Source organism: Musa acuminata, chromosome BXJ1-11 (assembly GCF_036884655.1).
Source record: "Musa acuminata AAA Group cultivar baxijiao chromosome BXJ1-11, Cavendish_Baxijiao_AAA, whole genome shotgun sequence".
In the NCBI taxonomy this organism is placed as follows: Eukaryota; Viridiplantae; Streptophyta; class Magnoliopsida; order Zingiberales; family Musaceae; genus Musa; species Musa acuminata.
In genome coordinates, this window is record NC_088337.1 from 28361688 (window position 1) to 28382200 (window position 20513).

Sequence of the window (20513 nt, forward strand, 5' to 3'; positions counted from 1 at the left end):
TTTCTACCTGACATATTATTGGAGGTTCGTATGGGTCCCGGTGCCAAAGGACGTAACAAGCGGTTGAAATATGTTTTCTCGGCCAGAGTGGCTCACCGGCTAGCATCATACGTTAACCCGCCCGTCTACCCTTTCTGTGATTCGAAGATGCGGTCGAGTCGGTCTCTGGCCCACTTGAGAAGCTAACAGCAATTTTGCTTGGAAAAATCATGCCAACCGAACCCAAATAGTTGTGCACAAAATCCGAATCCGAATCTGAAATACGACTTCTAACTCGAACTCATCCAAAATCCGCTTGAAGAATATCCCAACTTGATTCATCATATCAAGAGGAAAGACAGCAAAGTTTCATTATACTCGGATCAGAATCAAACTGACTATTACCTGAGTTCGATTCAAGTATTTATTTTTTTCCCAAACTTACCTAAATCAATTAAAGTGGATTTAATCCGATTTAAGCGGATCAGATAGATTCGATTACATAAGAAAATTTTGTTCTTTACCATCCTTATCAACCAAAAGAAAGTTGAAGGCAATTAAGCCATTAACGGGCAAGAAAAGCATTTTAGCTAAATAATTAATTGTTTAATGAAGAAGAGAATCTAGTTCTAAATCAAGTTGAGATATTCTTACAATCATATGCTCCTATCTTTATAAATGATTACATGTTTCTAAATCAACTTTTTTCTCCTTTATTATTATACAAATTTAAAGATGAGAACCTTCAAGATAGGAGCGCATTGTGGTAACAACCTTACAGAACACTGGCTTGAGAGATGTCAGATTCAACAATCCACAACCACCACAACAAAGAATTTTAGCTGTGGTATTTATGGGTATTGTGCCATTACAAGTCTATAAATGTCTATTTAATAACAGATGTTGATAAACTTCTCAGTTCAGCACATGAGTATCAAGTTTACAAAATTGAAAGATGCGCCTGAATGAGAGAAATTATGACCAAAATGCACTCATGTTGATCTGTACTTGTCGCCACAGTCACCGATTACTTCAAGCAAATTCTTCCCTTTCCTCGATACTTCGCTAATGCAATTCATGTCTTCTTCATCCAATGCAAGCGAGAATATGGCATTTGGGTCTTGAATATGCTCTGAAGGGCCAAGTCTAACACCAACCATGGATCCACCAACTGATGGCTACTCAATGAAATTAGAACAAAGCAAGGAAAAGATGGCACAGATTAGTTACCAAATTACCAAAACCTAAGAAATGAATCTTGTGTATCCGTTAATACATTGGTGTTTTACCTGATTCGGTATGTATCACACAGCAACAGTCGGAAATGAATCTTGTGTATCTGTTGATACATTGGTGTTTTACCTGATTCAGTATGTATCTCACAGCAACAGTCGGAATTGAGACCCCATGTTTGGAAGCCACCTTCTTCATAGTTTGAAGCAAAGTTTGGAAAAGAGTCCATCTTCCCCAAGCATCAACCATCTGTCAGATTTGAAAGAGAATGTGTCCAAGAACCTGTGAATAGTTCACAATTTTCAACTGTGAAGTGTGATGAGGGAACAATATATGCACAGCATACCCTTTTGTACTTTTGCAAAGAGGGAGTATTCAGAAAGGAGGACCAACGAAACGAATTGATAAATTGGTATTCAGAAACTTCTCTGACAGTAGATCACCCATTACAGTCCCATATCTGCACCTTAAAAATCTCAGAGCTCTACCAAAAATATTATGTGCATATGAGAATGAGTGTCTCTGTGTGTGTCAGAGAGAAAGAGAGAGACGTTATTAGCTTCACGCCTTTTAGCTGACAGAGTTCTGCCATTATTTGCTGAGGACGAATGTCTACCACAGAATTTTTCACCTAGAACACCAACTCATATTTTAATAGAAGAAGTAACAATGATATTTTTCTTCGTTTAACACAAAGAAGATGTTACCTGATTACTAACTATTTGAATTCCATTTTCAAGTATTGTATGCAACCATTCAGTATCAAAATTTGTCAAAGCCAGAGTCTTAATTTTACCTGCACATTTTCAGCATCAGAACATGTTCAGGTCAGGAGCTTTTAGATGGTCATACCATAGAATGTTAATTTCAAAATATGAAAATATCAAAATCTTTAAATCATTAAGATTTAAATGGTCATACCTTCCTCTTTCAGATCAGTTAGGTGTTTTAAGGCATCAAGGTATGCAAGCTTAGAATAATCCCACCTGTTATTTTTAAAAAAGGAAAAACCAATCAAATGATATTAGCTTGGAGTAATGTACAACGGCAGGACCTTAATTAAATGAACCTTTACTGAATTGTGCATAATAAAAAATCCTATGCAAGAGTCTGACTCTAACTTATCGTCAGACTTTTGTTTAGCTCTTTATCTAAAGAAAATTTTGCTTCTTTGATTGACATGCTAAGGTTTAAGCATGTGCACTAGTTAAAGTGTAATCATGGGAAAAGTCCAAATTATCCTTCATTCAACTGTACGACCACAATGACTTAGAGCTTCTGTCTATCTGTCTGTATTTGTCGATCCTTATGATGCACGATAACGTGCTAAAAAAAAGCCAATTTTCATTTTGAATTTCTTATAATGGATATGGTGCAAATTATATAGATCCAATAAAAATAACATGCTCAAGAGCAATTTTATGATTAAAAGGTTAGGTTAGTTACTAATCACAAATCTTTCAGAATTTTCTAGATTAAGGCAAAAACTATATTGTTAAATTTTTCCTTTTTATGATTAGTTGAGCTTCAACCTGTTTTATACATCACAATATACTAATTGACATGAACAGAGCATTGAATGCCTCGAGCATGCCAAGAGCAAGCAAGTTGGAGAACCCAGGAAATTTCATTCGTCCTGTGGTCTGTACGTGATATTCAAAAAGTGGTTGTCTACTTAGTGAGATAAGAAAGAAATTACATTCGTTCAGAATAAAAAACATATAAAGAATTATACAGACTAAACAGGAATTAGAACTTCCCATTGTTCAAATGAAAAATGAGATGACAGCAGGGTAAATAGCATCACATAAACAAGAAGATAAAGATTCACCAACCGAGAAACCTTGTTTGCACAAAGTTATTTAGTTACTGTGACAGGGAGGAAACTGAAGTCAAGCCAGGCAGGGTGGTGAAAAAGTCAACACCTAACTAGGTTGCTTTTACTTAAGAGATTGATGAAATATAGCAGAAGGTGTCATCTCAAACTACATCCTGATATTGCTGAATATAGAGAGAAGATACTTCTGAAATGGTCGAGATGAAAGAGGAACAAGAAAATGCCAGTGGAACTGAAGCATGTCCAGTGGCAGATAAATCCTAAGTACCAATATGTAAAGCATTCAGATATTTTTTGCTGCATGATGATGCACATAATTATTGCTGATGCACACAAATTAAGTACCTTGAAACAGAAGTACTAAATAATCAGATAGTAAATCAATTATCTTTTAGACACACAAAAAGAAAACCTGAACATATTGCTCCACATGGTTCACCGATGTGTCACATTACATGAAGTAGAAATCTTGCTCTTCCTAAGTGCTAAGCTTTCAACAAGCAGAGTTTACTACCTAGAATGCAATATATCAATTATAGAGTCACAGACAAAATTTAGCTCAGATTCATTTTCTGCTTGCTAACAAGACACCTTATTTGGCCGTAGAATGAGTCTATTGGCAAATCAGGATCTAAATTAATGATCTATGTATACCATATCAAACTTTTGTTCTTTAACGAATCCAAATTCCCAATGTGCAAAACATTCAGATAGTTTTGTCAAAGCATGATGATGCATAATATTTAAGTACCTCGGAGCAGGACTTCTATGGTCAGATAATCAATTATCTATTTTAGACACCAAAAAAGAAGGGAAAGAAACATGACAATATTGTTCACTAATGTATCACATTACACCAAGTAGATATCTTGTTCTGCCGACCGCTCAGCTTTTACTACATCATAGGTGATTAGTGATGGTCAACAAGCAGAGTTTACTAATTACAAATTTACAATGCAATTATGGATTTAGATATTAAGTTTTAGAAAAAAATTAATTTTCTTCTAACTCACAAGATGCATTATTTGGCAGTAGAAATAGTCCATTAGCAATGTAGCATCAAAGTTGAGTAGCAATGACCGTCATATCACACTTTAGTTTTCAGCAGATGCTTGCAATCACATATCCATCTTGAAACTATACATAATGTGGAGAGAAAGCATGACTCATCCTAGCCAACAAATGTAATCATACATTCGATTAGAAATTACAAAGACTATTATAGAGAAATGTGACTAACCCCCTGATCTCCTCAAGCAGCTCCGGAGGGTGCTCCCGACGAACTCTATTGACGAAAATACCGTACAAATCCTCTGCAGGCCCATCTGCCAAACCAAACGCCTGTCAAGATGCAACTTTTCATTGATTAATACAACTACACGAGCCTATTGTAGCTCTTTTTGTCATAAGTAGTGGAGATGACGGGATCGTTTACAGTGGTCGGCCATGTCGACGGTGGTGAAGCCGGCGTCGGCATAGCGAAGCATGGCCTCGATGACATCATCGCGGTCCACGCGGCCCCAAGCTCGTCTTCTCTCCCACCTCTGCTTCGGCGCTGAAGCACCGGATCCCACAGCTCTACGATTCGCAGCCGACCGGAGAAGACCAACACGGCAATGATGTCAAATGTGGGTGAGGGCACGTTCAAGGGCCTCAGTGGCCACCACAAGGACGGACACCACGAAAGGGGGCGATTGCAAGAGACGGAGGCGATCACGATAGAATAGAGGTAAAGATGACTAGAAAGGAACGTTCGAAGGAAATAAAAGTAAAAGAATAAAAAAAGAATATTTTACGAAAAATAATGGAAACTGAGAGCTTTTTTTTTATCCGTAGGATTATTAACGGGTCATTGAGACTCATTCGGGTCGGACATTAGGCTCATTCGGACCGACCCGATAAATTGGATGGCTCGGACGAGAATTCTTCTTCCGTAGAGGCCATTTTGGACATTGAGTTCCTCGCCCAGCCCCCACGCCACCGGCCAGGGTGGCGACCGAGGACGAGAAGACGAAGAGGAGGAAGACCCCCAAATCTACTTGAAACTGTTGCTGATTCGTCACCAATAGATGCAGAGTAGAGGAGCCGAAGCAACGGATCGCAGGTTTTCGAAGACATCTCGACCTTCCCTTTTGTTTGATCAATCGATTATTTCTTTGTTTGTTCGTCTTTCCAAATCGGATTCTTGTTCTTCTGAATTTGGCTGTGGATCGGTTTATATGATTCCCTCGTTCGGTTGACTACGGTTTTGGTGTTAAAGGTAGCTCTTTTTAGTTGCTCGCTAGGTGTGGATTGCCTGCCTGAATCTCCGTAGCGTTCTTGTGGTGGAGTTGGCGGGTTTTGAGTTTATGCCATCGATTTGTCTGGAAATCGCATGAATTTTGCTCCATATTTTTTGTTGTATTAGTTACTGGACCATGAATTGGGTGAATCAGTGAAAAAGATCTGAGGCTACATGACTAGACTTTCTCGGTATACCGAGAATGATCCAAGCAAATGAACGACGGCGAGTAATTTCTCATGCCTGAGGCCGGTCAATCGTGATAGCGTGTTCAACCATGCCAAGGGTGTTCGGTACGAGGGCAAGATCTGCATCTCCTCGACTTACTTCAGCCATAGGTCTTTGTTAGTGAATCGAACCGTACTGAAGAAGGAAAGTTTATTATGATTACAAGTTATGATGATGGCAATGGATGTTTGTTGCTTATCTTATCATTTGCTTGCTTATTGTTAAGTCCACAAAATCAAGTAATTCTGGTGTTTGGTAAGATTTTGTCTTTTGCTTTTATCTGATTTGCTTGTGCTGATTGTCGTCTGAATTGCAGGAAAAGAATACTTTTTAGGAGATTTCGGGCCTGGCATTGATTCAGTTATCTCTGAGAGGCACCATGGGTGACTCAACAGCGATGACCATCGAGTTCCTTCGTGCCAGATTACTATCTGAGAGGACAGTTTCTAAAGCTGCAAAGGAAAGAGCTGACCAATTGGCTAAAAGGGTCAGCGATATATTCTTGTTATATATTGTCACAGTTGATTTGCTTAGTGTGTTTCGTTGATTAATTTGGATTTGGTTATGTTTTGTGTTCAGGTGACGGAGTTAGAGGAGCGGCTTAGGGTCATGACTATCCAGAGGAGGAAGGCAGAACAGGCAGCAGTGGATGCCATCTCCATTCTAGAAACTCATGGGATTAATGATCTATTTGAGGAAATTGATTCTAGCTCTGACAAAGATGAAAGTCCTTGTGGTGAGGAAGGGTGCGAGGAAGCTTCTAAAGAAGATGAAGTATGTACAGCCTCGAAAGTGGAAAGGATGGTAGTTGAAGATGCACAATCGAGTTCTGAACTTGAGGTTTCCTTCTCCCAAGCTAGGAGCTTATCATGGAGAAGCCGCAGTAGTAGTCCAGATTCTGCTAGAAAGCTAAAAGGAAAGCATTTCAGACAAAGACAGAGACGAATGAGTTTGATGTCACCTGTTGAATCTTCCCCAAAATATAACTTGGGAAAATCATGTCGCAAAATAAAACAGAAAGAAATGGGGTATTTTCGATGTCCTTCCTTCTCCTTCTCTAGTGACTGTCGTTAGATGTGTTCATTATGTTCCTTTATTTTAACTGTGACAACAATGGTTTTGTACTACCAGATCAACTACTGAGGAAAAAGGAGATGATTTTGTAATTATTGGTAACAGCCTACCTGGATTACCTGTGATTGTTTCTGGAAGTCAGTCATCTTTTGTGACTGTCCAAAAGCAAGAAGTTGATGCAATTGGGAGCGAAAGAGATAAAGAGATGGAGAGAGTTCTAGAGCAGCAAGCCCAGCTCATAGGTCAGTACGAAGCAGAGGAGAAAGCACAGAGAGAATGGGAAAAGAAATACAATGAGAACAAATGTTCAAATCCAGTATGTGACTTTCATAACAGATTCTATTTTTGACAGCCAAGTATATGTGCTCTCAAATAAAACCAGGAAAGATGGACTGCCGTGATCATATATCTGTAGTATGAAGTTGGGAATTTGATGGATCTCTTTGCAGTCTATCCAACTAGTACTAACTATTTATCGTTGCATTGTCTAGTCCATTTTGCACCTGCACAATTGCTTTGTTGATACCACTTCTTGGTATTTGATTCACCTCGTATTTGAACTAGGAAATGTGAATAGACTCTTTTCAAAAACTTGCTGCATGTGATATATAAGGCATGTTTTAGACTAAAAGCCTGACCCCACTATGCATAGCAAATTTTTGCTTAGAATTTAGTCTTCCTGACTACAGTTTCTTCATTCTCCTGTTACTACACACACACACACATATTCAGACCACAAGTGCAAGTGGTAGCCAAGTTTGTCTGACAGCCGGAGTACTCTTTGATTTGTAATCTTCCTGAATATATATTTTTAATCAAATGGTATACATTAATTTATCTTTTTTATTGTATTTTTATCTCAATTTTCAGGATTACTCTGAATCTGAGAAGCAGTGTCATGTAGCTGTAGTCAATAGTGAGTCCCAGAAAGATTCACTTGCAGTTCCTGGGAAAATACCATGTGAAGATGAGGAGCCAAAATCAGCTGTTCTCTCTGGGACCAAGGAACCTGGATGTCTATCTGATGATATTGTGCTTAAATTATCAGATAGTGCAAATCAAGGAACCATTGATGGAGGCCAAGATGCAAATGTTGTGCAATTCTCCAATGCCTTTGTGTCAACTGATCTACCTAGAACTGGAAGTGGAAGTAATTCTCACGCTTGTGTGGAGGGCTTGACGGATCAAGTAGTGCATCATGTGGCGGTCACTGACAGTGAAGCTTGTCTGGTTGAGGTTGCATTTCCTGCCAAAGTAAGCACTGTTGAGAGCTCGTTTGAAAAGCAAAACCAAGGTTTAATTTATGATAAATCTGACAGTGGCTCTAGTAACAATATCAATATGCAAGCACATAGCCAAATGAATTCACCATTAAATGGAAGCCCTTCTACTGCTAATTCCGAAAGGGAGACACCTAAATGGGAATTAGCAGGCACTCAGGATCCATCGTACGAGAGACCACCTCAATCAGCTGGCAGCAGTAGCTTGGGGGGTGTTCTGGAAGCTCTTCAGCGTGCCAAGATATCCTTAAAACAAGAGCTCTATCAGTCGCCCTTGCCAGGGAAAGGCACCATGGCTTTACCAGCAGCAAGAAATTACCATACTAAGACTACTTTGTCTGGTGAAACTTTGAAAGTTCCCATTGGGTCTGCTGGCCTGTTTAGATTACCAACTGACACTTTTCCTCCGGCACAAAACTTGCAAAGGAAACTTTATGGTTCAGCCTTAAGTTTGACGACTGGTTATCCTCATCTTGGATATGCCTTTACTACTGCTGACGGTCATCCGTCAACTGTCCCTGAAGCTGGGTCCAAGAATTCGATGGGTAAATTGAATTTTGGTAATTACCGTCCAGGTATGGACCTTCCTACTTCATTCAGGTACTCGCTACCATACTCAGGTTCGACAGCAGATAGGATACCGGTTCCAAATGAAGCTGACATTTCACTAGGAAAGCAACATTTCAACACTTACTCTTATGAAGTGGGAATTCCTGCTTTCAGCAGGTATTCCCTGCCTGCAAATGAGGCGACAGATGGAACACCCTTCCCAAACAGATCTGGAGGCTCTGTGCACCAGCAGTATTTTGATTCCTACCATCCTGGCATTGAAGAGCCTGCTGCGAGAAGGTATTCCCTTCCATACTCAGACTTGACAAGAGATAGAACAATTCTTCGTGATGGCGTTTCAGAACCTCACACCGATATAAGAAACCAAATGCCTCCTCGAGACCGGTACTCTTTATATGGCGGCAATGGGACACGATCCAGTATGCAGATACTGTAGTACCTTTTGTAGTATGTAATTCATTTTCCCTATATGTATCCATTTGCAAATTAGGATGATATCTGAAGTTGATATTATATGCTCCTGTGGCATACTTGATGTATTCGATACTAGATGGTTTTGGTGTTTAATGTGAAATATTGTTGCCTCTTCTTTTTGCACTTCAATGTTGGGTAGACATGGAAATATTTCAAGGCTATGACATATTTTAGTATCTGTTATTGGATTAATTGATAAACAAAACAAATAAATGAGTGGCAACTTTGCTCAAGCATTTTGGCATCAGTTGAGGCCCACTGATCTGAGAGGATCTTAAACTCTGTTCTTAAACAAGGGCATGCTATTCTTTGTTGTCGTCGATGTACTTGGTCTTGTGGATGGGAGAATTCATTCTTCATGCATCTGCTATAATGCAGAATCAAGTCTTAAGCCTCTCTTAAAAGTATTTACCATGCCAATCTTTATGTTGTTTTGCCTTGATATAATACCTTGTTTTTTATGTTTTTTGAACCCTTGGGGATTTGATTTTTCTACCTTGAATATTCTTTCAAGATAGAGCATTACAAGCACCCCAATTCGAAACATATTTGTTTCAGAATTAGGTTGAGCAGTAGCACATAAAATGAGAAGATTTTAGCAACCATTAGACTCTCATGTACTTGCTCATGGAAGAAAGTATGTTCATTAAATGTTAACCCTATGTCAAGATTATGACCAAGTTACAATGTTTGAATTCCACACTGTTGAGGCATGGTATGATCCTTGTAGCTCCTTCATTATGTGCTTAAAACTCTGCAAGAAATGTTGGCTTGTTATTAATATCCAAAGAACTCTCGATTTTAAGTTGAGATATTGTGATGAAGTGTTGTGAGATCAGTTATTGCTTGTACAAAATAAACAAAGCCAACCATGCATTTTGTAACTGAGTCAGCTTGACATGGAAGTGAAAATTGCATGTGTAGCCAAAAATAAAAAAAGTGTGTCTAATGGTGAGATGGTTCCTTTGCAATAAGGGATAATAAATTTGAACTTATGAAATATACACTTTGGAGATTTAAATAACTTCTAACTCAAAACAAGCTAATATTAACTGTAATTGATCATGTTTAACCTGAGTTAATGGGATCTATATGCGAAGGATTTTAAAAAGTATACCAATCAAATTCATAAAACAAATAAAGAATCATCCCATTTATAATTATACTGCATATACCCACTCTTATCATCAAACATCGTGAAATTGTGGTGAAGATAGGGAAAACCAACACATATCCGAGTACAATTTATGCACAGAAATTGAAGGCATTAGAATCCTAGTCCTTCTCTCCAATTTCCTTAGACAAACAATGGCCACCATAAAGTTAGCAAGAACAGACAGATATCAACTCCAATATCAGCGTGGCTCAAGTGAGATCGTCTTCCTCTTCTTCCTTTGCTTTAATGGCATTCTTCACTCTCAGTAGAAGCATGGTTTTCCAAGGATCCTGAAGTTGATCGAGATGGTATCAACAGAAACATTGCGCAAGTTTAATCAAGTTAACGGTATGCCTATCAGATACAGGAAGCAGGCACAAGTACTGAACAAATATGTCCCATATATGACAATTACGTGCATCATTGCTGCCTTGATAACGATTTCAGATGAATAAAGCTGCACAGAACCTTTTCTTTTCAGTTATGGAAAAGTTAGCCTCGATATGAGAAAGCTTCTTTATGATGAGAAGGGAAACTGGTATATCCAAAAAGAGATCCAGTGGCTGATCAAAATCCATGGTTACCGGGGTTAATCAGCATTTTGACCTAGTAAACAAAAGATTTTGAAATCTCAAGGTACAAAGACTGATCATAGAAAGGAAGGAATAAAGATTAGAATAAGCTTTCAAATTGTGTTTTGAAGAACTAACAGAGAAAAAAATAACCTGTAGTAAGAAAGGTTTTTTTGGTGTAAAATTAGGGCTTTTGATATGATATGGAATTAAATGACATATATGTTGGAATGTCAGCACTGTTCGGTGACTCGATCAGAAATATCAAGATTATGGTTGAACATCGACCTAAAGAAGCAAGCCATGAGGGCTAAATTTCAGTTCTAAGAAACCAAGGCAAGGCCGTCATAGTTAGCAAGCAACTAGCTTAATATGTTCTTTGGGCATGTAATTGAGAAGAAATTTAATACATTTATTACATATATAATATTTATTGTCAATTTTAGCAATGAAATAAATTATATCAAGTTAACAATTTAATGCATTGTCAATTAGAATTCATGCTATTATATCAGTTCCATAGATAAATCAGAAGTTATGGCTCATATCTCGTTCATGGATGCTCAAGTGCATTGCATGGAATCAATATCAAAAGGCAAAAAACATACCAGCCGGGTCATGCTATCATATTCTTGGAGAGCATCAGTAAATTTCACAACATCTCCCTCATCCATTGAATCTGCTAGATCCTGCAATGAAGGTGCTAATATTTTGAGAGATGTTCCTGCCAAGATATGATGATCTAGTTTGTAGTTCATATATTTCATCAAGAGGATAGCTTTACGGCGACTTTTTAACATACAAAAATGTGTGAACAGATGCATAGAGATGACTCATGATAGACACGTAACTTAAAGAAAGAGAAAGAGGACAAAGAAAAATTAATTAACAGCATCTGAGCTAACATATGACAAATTATAACATAGAGATCAATGAACAAATTAGCTCTTGACTTCAACTTTAGATCCTTGACAGAATATCTACTACCATTTAACATGCAAGTTCATAAAGTTATCCGGTAGACAATTAAGATGAAGATTCTCAAATGATGGATTGTTTGTGAAGTTCTTGAGCAAGATAATATGTCATGTTATTTCTTTACATTTTCATTAGTTTTTATGGTCATTTTATATTCTTTTTTATAGATTTAGCTTTCAGCAAAAATGCCAAAACCACACACTTAGACGCCTTATACACATTACTTAATCTCCATATATTTTACATATCTTTCATTTTTATCGCACAAATTGAAAAAAAAACCAAATTGTTAAGTTTGATACTCTCGACTCATCAGGATCCAAGCTTGAAACGGAGAACGTGCACTCTTCTTGCAAACATGATTATTGGTCAAATCAGAATAGAAAGGGGATTAGAAAATGAAAAATCAAGCCTACCCAAAAAAATAAAAATAGAATCGAGGTTCAAGTCTTACAGCTAGAAGCTTGTATTCCCGTGTGCCCGAAAAAGTAGGATCAAGTTCCTACACAAGCAAGTACAATCTGGTTAACAATATTGAACACTTAGAACAACGACTTCAACTACCAAACCAAGAAACATACAAACCTGATACCGTTCTAATGCGTTTGTAATTGCAACAACATCACCTTTACACAATTGGCAGATGCCAGCATTAAGGAGAATTCCCTTAACACCATACTTAAGAAGATTATTATTGATCGAGTGTCGTGCAATTGCTTCATATATTTCAATTGCCTTTGGGTATCTGCAGAAAATATAAGTGTCAAATCCCAATGTACACAACTGTAACAGAATTCAAAGAATCCATAACGACAGCTGAACATTAATTCAGAACTACAGATAATTTAAAACTAGTTATTGCACATGTATATAGGATATTCTACAAAGAACATAGACGATATGAACTGCAAAAGTCCCACTGTCAAAAGATATAAGAGGAGACCATCAATGATCAATACAAGGTGAAACTAACTTCAATGTTGTAGGTACCGAGAGGTCCTAGATAATGAAATATACAGCAAAATGCCAGATGTCAAGGTATCTTCCCACCAGAAAGAAGTGACAAAGTCAAACAACTCCCTGGATAAATAGAATGATTTTGTTTATATTGGTCGAAATTCTGAGGCTAGCATCACATGTTTGTGAGAAAACCAGTGTGTTAAATGTTGCAATATAGGCTACACGGTAAATGAGAATGTTGTGACAGATGGAGACGACTGTTTATCTTTAATGATGACAAAAACAAGTTACATAATTAAATAACATGCCAGCCAGCATTGATGGCAGAGCATTAGCTAACTTTGATATATCAATACGAGCATTAGGGTTTTGGAGCAGAATAACTGCATGCCTGCATCTAACCGCAATGAGAATGCAACAAAAAGGTGATAGCATATCATTATTCTTTTATGTCTAGATGACTCAGTCAACCTATTTTCTTTTTATCCTCAGAACCTGATAGGAACCTTAATAAATGTAGTAGTTAATAACTGAAACTCAAAAATATGGTCATGGGCTGTCATATTCAGCAAATCCATCTTTGAAGAATATGTATTAGCAACAGAGAGGTTTATATTACCAATCCTACTTGCAGGTCAGAAGACAGTTTCCTCCAGCTACATAGTCATTATTTAATCTGAAAGAATAAATAAAAGGTAATAGATCAAGGACTTTGTTAAACTTACTGTTCCAGCTGAGCAGCAAATTGTGCAACCTTTTGGTTGCATTGATTTGCAGAAGTTGTCACTTCCTCACTTTGAAAGAGATCAGCAGCCCGCTCAAAGTAATCCATAGCCTTCTCTGGATTCTGTTCTTGCTCATATAACTCACCAAGTTCCTGTGAAATGAAGATGTGGGTGTTCAACAAAAGAAATTTAAATATCTAAAAGGGCATGTTTTTATATATGCAAATTACTGCTAACTTAAATTAATAGTACAATCACCTTTATAAACCTTTAATGTCTGATGTCATTCTATTCCAGGCACACAATTGGCATGGGAAGCATGAAAGTAGTACAATCACCTATATGAACCTTCATTGCCATCTCTTCCAGGCACAAAATTGGAATGGGAATCATGAAAGTAATGCAATCGTCCTTTATGCCATTCTATCCCGGGCACACAATTGGAATGGGAATCATGAAGTGGTGCAATCACCTTAATACCATTCTATTCCAGGCACACAATTGGGATGGGTTTCATGTTGTGTTGATGGCAACAGTATGTTGGCCAGGTATTGAGCCTATGATGCTTGTCATGTATCAAGCCAATATTAGCGTGAAAACCCCAAACATTGTTTCAAACCTCAATTACTATATCTACCAATGTATGCATATCTCATAAATTTGACAAAGAAAAGTTTACAATTTAATCATTGTAATGCTAAACAAAGTCTAAGGCAGAAATTCCCCATGGAAGGTCCATCACCTTGCAGTATCTTGCAGCCATGTTTAATCTACCAATCTCCAGAAAAAGGTTCACAGCTTGGTTTAATGATTCAGCAGCATCTGCAGAAATTGAACATGTTTTGAAGGTCAACAGAGAAAAGAAATAATGTAAATTGCCTACCTAGTATTCAATATTTACAATAGAAAAGGATGTTTTATGAGAATAACCCATGAATGAAAATGATTAAGTGGTTGCCCAAACTTTGTGACAATTCACAGGAATGTTGACAAGTAGACCTCAAAAACAGAGAAGCTGTCCATTTAGTTCTTGGACAAAGAAAAAACTTTGTTATTTCCTTTACCAATCAGATCCACTTTGGAGTGGATATATGCTAGCGATTATATATGCCAATCTATTCCTTGTTTTCCAATGTGGGACTAATTGACTACCACGTAAAATTGACAAATCTAGGTATCATCTTCTATTAAAGAATGTGACCTGAATTTTGGTCTAATCGGTTGACAGAATTGGCGTGCCTCTACTTTTGATCTTCTGTTAACGATAATGCTTGAAACAATTATATTTCTAAAACAAGATCTCACGATTAGACTTTCAGAACTATCTATAAGTAATTGAGTTTAGATGTTGTGATGATGACATCATTTATCTTTAAAAAATGAGTGACACCAAAATATTTACTAACATTAGGTAGAACTATGTTTGAAAACTCAAGTACACACCTTAGCATCTGAAAAAGGAGACAATTTCCCCATACAAAGCAGAGTCTATGTTGACAAGACCGCATACGTCCAGAGTAAAGATAGTTTATTACAAAGTCGGTAGAATATAACCCTTGGATGTTATGAGGACTTAGGTAATATTTCCTCACATGAGAATATACCTTGAAGTGAGATTTTCTTGTAACAATTTGCTGCATTTACGTAAGTTGAGGCAGCTTCATGCTTGCTATCTAACTGCATCATGAAATCAGTATGAAAAACATATCAATATCTGAAGCTATCACATGTCCTGAGAACCAACAAGATAAGCAACCTTCAAATGACAGTTAGCAAGTTTGGTATACACTGATCCAGCTCTCTCCCCTGCAATACCAATGTGCAAAAATATTAATTAAGAACCATTGCATCCCAAAGTTGCTGGTTTGATCCTTATTAATTATCATGAAAGTTATTGTACATGAAACAAAGACTGTTTGATGTGTTCTCAAGACCAATATCATATTCTGTATGTTTCAAGATTTGGCAATGGGAAAATAAGGGGCAATGAACTTTGTAAAATGGTAAAGATCATAACAACAAAGCAAAATTGAAACATCAACTCATTTCAGTCGTGATTGGCTGATCCACACAGAGATTAACTGAACATGACCAAATTCAACTGATTCAACCTGACTCCAGCCGATTTTAGTTAATGATAATGAAAATAATCCTCAATGCAGGTTTTCAACTTAGATTTTAGTGTTTATTTCAGCAATTGTATTACTTGGATAACATACATTTTCTAAATTTATTTAATTGGATTAGTCTCTGTTTGTTTTTTTAATCTTGAATCAAACTCTATCTTAGCAAAAGGTTTGTTAGTTGCTTGACTAGGCTAGGTTAGATCAGTAACTTTATTTTCTTTTTCACGGAATATGACCAGTTTATATATGATCTGATTTATATTGTCAGATTTCAAGTCAATACAATGGTTCTGTAATTTCTACAGCACAAAATTTGCAATCCTACATCTGATCAGGGTGAAAACATATGCAACCTTATTTATAACATGTCGACAACAATTTCCAGAAATTATTTTTCAAATCTAAACCTACAATGATCAAGAAAACAGCAATTACACCATTATGCTGTTCACCTGTAGCAGCACCTTCTACACCTATGCGCCATGACCTACATCACAAAATGGATCATCCGTTCCTAAAAACATGGTTATGCAGGTCAACGAAATGACATCCATTGCAACGAAAGTAGAAGCATGCAGATTACCATAATGTCATTGCACCAAAGAAGATAGAAGATGATGCAGATTACAACGAATAGTCAACATCTAAAGAGAGACTAATAGCTGTCGAGCATTCGATTTGCGGCCGGAATCTAAATAGGAAGCAGAATTAACACCGAGGGGATTGGAATCCAACTAACCCCACAGACAAATGCCTTAACACAGTTAACTCCGAATCAGAAACAAATCCAGATTGGGATCATTTCATCGTCGAGGAACTTCTACCGGATTCAACTTGATTTCAAAGAATCAGATTCTCCTAAGAATGAGAAGGAACAGATCGACCTACATGACCGCAATGGCTACCGGAAAAGAGAGAAAGAGGGAGCACATTACAGTTCTTGGCGAGCTTGAAGAAATTGGCGGCCTTGTCGAACAAATCGGCCGCGTCGTCGTACTTGGATCCGAAGATTCCCCATCCGGCGAGCTTCTTCTCCGCCTTCTGCTCCAAATCGTCGCCCTTCGCCGTCTGATCCGCCATTCCTTCTCCGATCGTTCGCCTTTGGAACCCTTCTGTCATTTGTTCCAACGCGGAGGGCGGACTATATATAGAATCGGAAACGGGAAACTGTGCGCGACGACGGTTTGTTTTTTGTTGTGTGTTTTGACGTATTTGTCCTCTCAAAGCTTTGAAATTACATATTTATTATACTCATAAAAAAAATTAATGAATAAAAAGAGAATTTGACACCATCTAATATTATAATTTGATTATCACTAATCCAAATCCAACATATATTTGAACATGTGAAAAATAATTAAGTTTAATATAATAATTGTATATGAAATTAAGAGTCACATGATTGGATAGTCATAATTTTAAAGTTAATTCAATAAATATCATATAATTTAATTTATATATAATAATTATATTTAGTGATATATTAAGAAATTAAAAAAAACCCATCAAAATTATGAGAATGAGAATTCATCAAAGGCAAATAATTGATCATGAATTCCTGTTGGATTGATGACGACAAATGATGACTTATCAATCTCATAAATTCAATAAGAAATTAAGTCTACTTCCACAAAAGGCATATCATATTGACTCGATAATCACAACTAAATCATCTCTTATGAGCATATTTAATCTTACATTGATAATAAAAAAAAAAATCAATGTTCATTATTAGAGGTTCCTTTCAGCCGACAATTCATTATGAATCTTCATATACGATTGATGATGACATATCAATCTCCTATAAACTTAATGAGTTAACTCGATCTCGACTATTGGCATATCTTATTGACTCAATAATCATAACTTTAAACTTAATTCAATAAGCATAACATAATTTGATCTCTCATAAACTCAACAAGTTAACTCCTGACATATCTTATTGACTCAATAATCATAACTTTAAACTTAATTCAACAAGCATAACATAATTTGATTTATCTCTAATAAACATATTTTATGTCACATTGATTAAAAAATAAAAAAATCAATATATATCCTTTCTCATAAAAGGATAAAATTGTAAGGACTCATAAATGATCACGAATCATCGCGTTTAATTAATGATGACAAATGATGAATTATCAATCTCCCATAAACTCAATATGAGACATCATATTGACTAGATAATTATAACTTTAAACTCAATTCAACCATCATCACATAATTTGATTTATCTCTAATAAACATATTTAGTCTCGCATCACGAAAACTAATGTCTTATCACTAAAGACCCTCTCCTAAAATGATAAAATTATAATGACTCAAAAAAATAGATAATTTCTCATGAGTTTCATGTTAAACCGACAAATGATGACTTATCAATCTCAATCAAACTCAACAATAAGTTTAACTAAATGGATTATGTGATGGTTCAGGGGACATCACATCTAACCAATATTTCAATCATGTGGCATATTAAAATAAATCCGATTGCCAATATTGCAACCACTAGTTTGGCCTCGCCCACTTTAACATGATCCATTTCATTCTTTTCGATGGTCTATATGAGATGGATGTGCGTTGTTCCAAGTCATATAAAGGGTCAAAATTTGACTTCATTATATTGTTAAATAATACAATTAAAATCACAAATATTAATGAATAGTATGAGTTAAGAAGAAGATACGTAAATATTTTATAATACATACCATAACATTAATTGTAAAAGGACACTTGAAAATACTTATTATCTTTGATGGATGTATGTGTAATTTTGTATCCCACAAGAGGCTGCGATCGCAAGTCGCGCGAACCTTCCAGCGCAAGAACGGCCATTCCTTCGCTTCCAAGAAATTGGACCGAGACAACGCGGTTCAAATCAAACATAGCAGATGGACCGGTCCATTGCTATTTTAACATATTTATCTGATTTCATATATTTAGAACATAATATTGTCATAGTAATTTGAAACTTTATTTTTTAAAATAAATTATTTTATTTTGTATTATTATGTAAGAAAAATCTTTGATTTATTTCGATCGAAAGGGTTCATTCGTCATCCAAATCATAAAAACGAACTGAAATTAAATCGGGGTTATCTGAATTTTTGACTTAGATGTTATGAAATCAATGCAATCGATCTATGAGAAGCTCGAATGAGGAGATGATGGTAGTAAGTTGATATGATTAAATTCGATGGTCAACACATGACATTTACGAGAATAATCAATCCAGACTTGACACGTAATATCTAAATTGATCGTAATAAACAATTGGTTAGATAATAATGTGTGTGATGATATCGTGTTACTTAAGCTCAACGTAATCGATGATGATGTAGCATCATGCAAGTATATCCGATTAATACGATATCAATACCCAAACTCGAGCATAAAAATGAATGATCCCTTCTAATACGACACATATGGGGAATCTACCATTATTCACAACCACATTAGTATCTAGGACAATATGCCTCGGTCAACACTATTCCTGCGAAGGCAAGGTAGCACCGACGAAGCACAGCATCATCCTAGAGAGGTCGGGATGACGCCGAGCGAGTATCACACTGACCCACAAATGTAAGGTCGGCACGATGCCGACCCGCAAAGGCTGGGACGACGCCCACCAAGCACAATTCCCCTTAACATGACGTCATCCCGCAAAGGCTAGGATGGTGCCGTACATCGCACCGTCCCGTAAAGTTCGGGACGGTGCTGATCGTGCACGGCGCCAACCATGCACAGCGCCAACCAAGTACAATGCCGACAGTGATAAAATAGCCCAGGTACGACCGATTCCCACGACGGAAAGATAAAAACTCCTCGAGGGGTCCATCGGTGTGAGAGCTCTCTCTGGCCACTCAATACTAATAAGATCTTTGAAGGGGTCAAGGTCGGGAGCCCCTTCTTGACCCCGACCTGTGTGCAGGAACCGGAGCTTGAAGAGCAGGCAGTCAATCCCAGGGAGCGTTCGACTCAAAAGCCAGAGCTCGAACCCGACTCACTGGAGGTGGATGATCTTACGCATCCGGGGCTGAATCAAACCGTGCCAGCTCACTCTATCAGGGTGTAAAGGATCACTATCACCTTCAAATATGTGTTTACCATTGAATATTCACATAGACTTTCTTCCCAAATTATTTATTAATTAAGTATCGTACTAACATTGTCGTGAATATTGTTTGCTCAAAAAGGATCTGTTTTCAAGAAGATGAGACGGAAAGATGCGATAATTTCACTCTACCCTAAGAATGGTTAAGAGTACATGAAAGATATTGCCAAAAAAACACCCTTATCGCTTCTTAGTTATCATAATAGCCATTTTTATATTAGAAAGATGATTGACAAGAAGTTGGCAATGGAGTCCGACGACTGAGATACTAAGAGATCATTCATCTGCATGAGTTAAATCTCCATGCCAATTGTTGGAACTTTGATGACCATATAAAACAGTAGTGATAGAAGACTTAATTTGGGCTTATTGACTCAAGAAAGTATTATATATGGTTATTATTTAATATAATATCAACAAGTCACTATTTAGAGGGGCAAATCCAAATATAATTATTAAGGTATTTTTTACTTGGATTATAAATTCAATTAAAAGTACATAAACTTGTATGTCACTTTAAACTCTTAACTTTATGGATCAGTCTATAGTGTGAATCAGTTCAATTTTCAGTCATAATATTTTTTGAATAGAATTATTTTATAACTAATATATTGATTGTTTTTGTTCCAAAACAAAGATAACTATTTAAAATATTTTCTATTTTATATGAGTTAGTTTCTGTTGGGTATTGAGTTTATTTATCTCAATTATAATATTTTTTTGATTGACTTATAATGTTTGATGAAACTATAAGGCATGATGTAACTGATATAGAAGTTTCACCATTTAATTGTTCTCATTCCTAAACCAATAAGTAAGCCTATTTGAAACTCTGTTTTTAGATAGATAAACTGATTTATATTAGATTTTGAGTTATTTACTTTAGTTTTGTCTATTAAAAATATTATAATTGATAATATAAA

At 36.6% G+C, this 20513-nt stretch overlaps 2 protein-coding genes and 1 pseudogene across 3 annotated transcripts; 1 reads left to right on the forward strand and 2 right to left on the reverse strand.

Moving 5' to 3' along the window:
- Nucleotides 1–763: 763 nt before the first annotated feature.
- LOC103971839 (uncharacterized) lies at nt 764–4817 on the reverse strand (annotated as a pseudogene).
- Nucleotides 4818–4975: 158 nt separating this feature from the next.
- LOC103971840 (uncharacterized) lies at nt 4976–9085 on the forward strand. Of its 2 annotated transcripts, XM_065090544.1 has the most exons (6): nt 4976–5153; nt 5457–5623; nt 5875–6045; nt 6138–6586; nt 6690–6948; nt 7503–9085. In XM_065090544.1, the coding sequence occupies exons 3-6, from the start codon at nt 5938–5940 to the stop codon at nt 8916–8918; spliced, it is 2232 nt and encodes a 743-aa protein (XP_064946616.1). In that variant the 5' UTR covers nt 4976–5153; nt 5457–5623; nt 5875–5937; the 3' UTR covers nt 8919–9085. The 2 variants fall into 2 exon arrangements, with proteins under 2 accessions (XP_064946616.1, XP_009384249.2); XM_009385974.3 differs by lacking the exon at nt 5457–5623.
- Nucleotides 9086–10085: 1000 nt separating this feature from the next.
- LOC135597516 (alpha-soluble NSF attachment protein-like) lies at nt 10086–16593 on the reverse strand. The gene is made up of 9 exons (XM_065090545.1): nt 16409–16593; nt 15104–15153; nt 14952–15024; nt 14090–14169; nt 13348–13499; nt 12248–12407; nt 12117–12164; nt 11293–11373; nt 10086–10402 (listed from the first exon to the last, which is right to left on the reverse strand). The coding sequence occupies exons 1-9, from the start codon at nt 16590–16592 to the stop codon at nt 10322–10324; spliced, it is 909 nt and encodes a 302-aa protein (XP_064946617.1). The 5' UTR covers nt 16593; the 3' UTR covers nt 10086–10321.
- Nucleotides 16594–20513: the final 3920 nt, after the last annotated feature.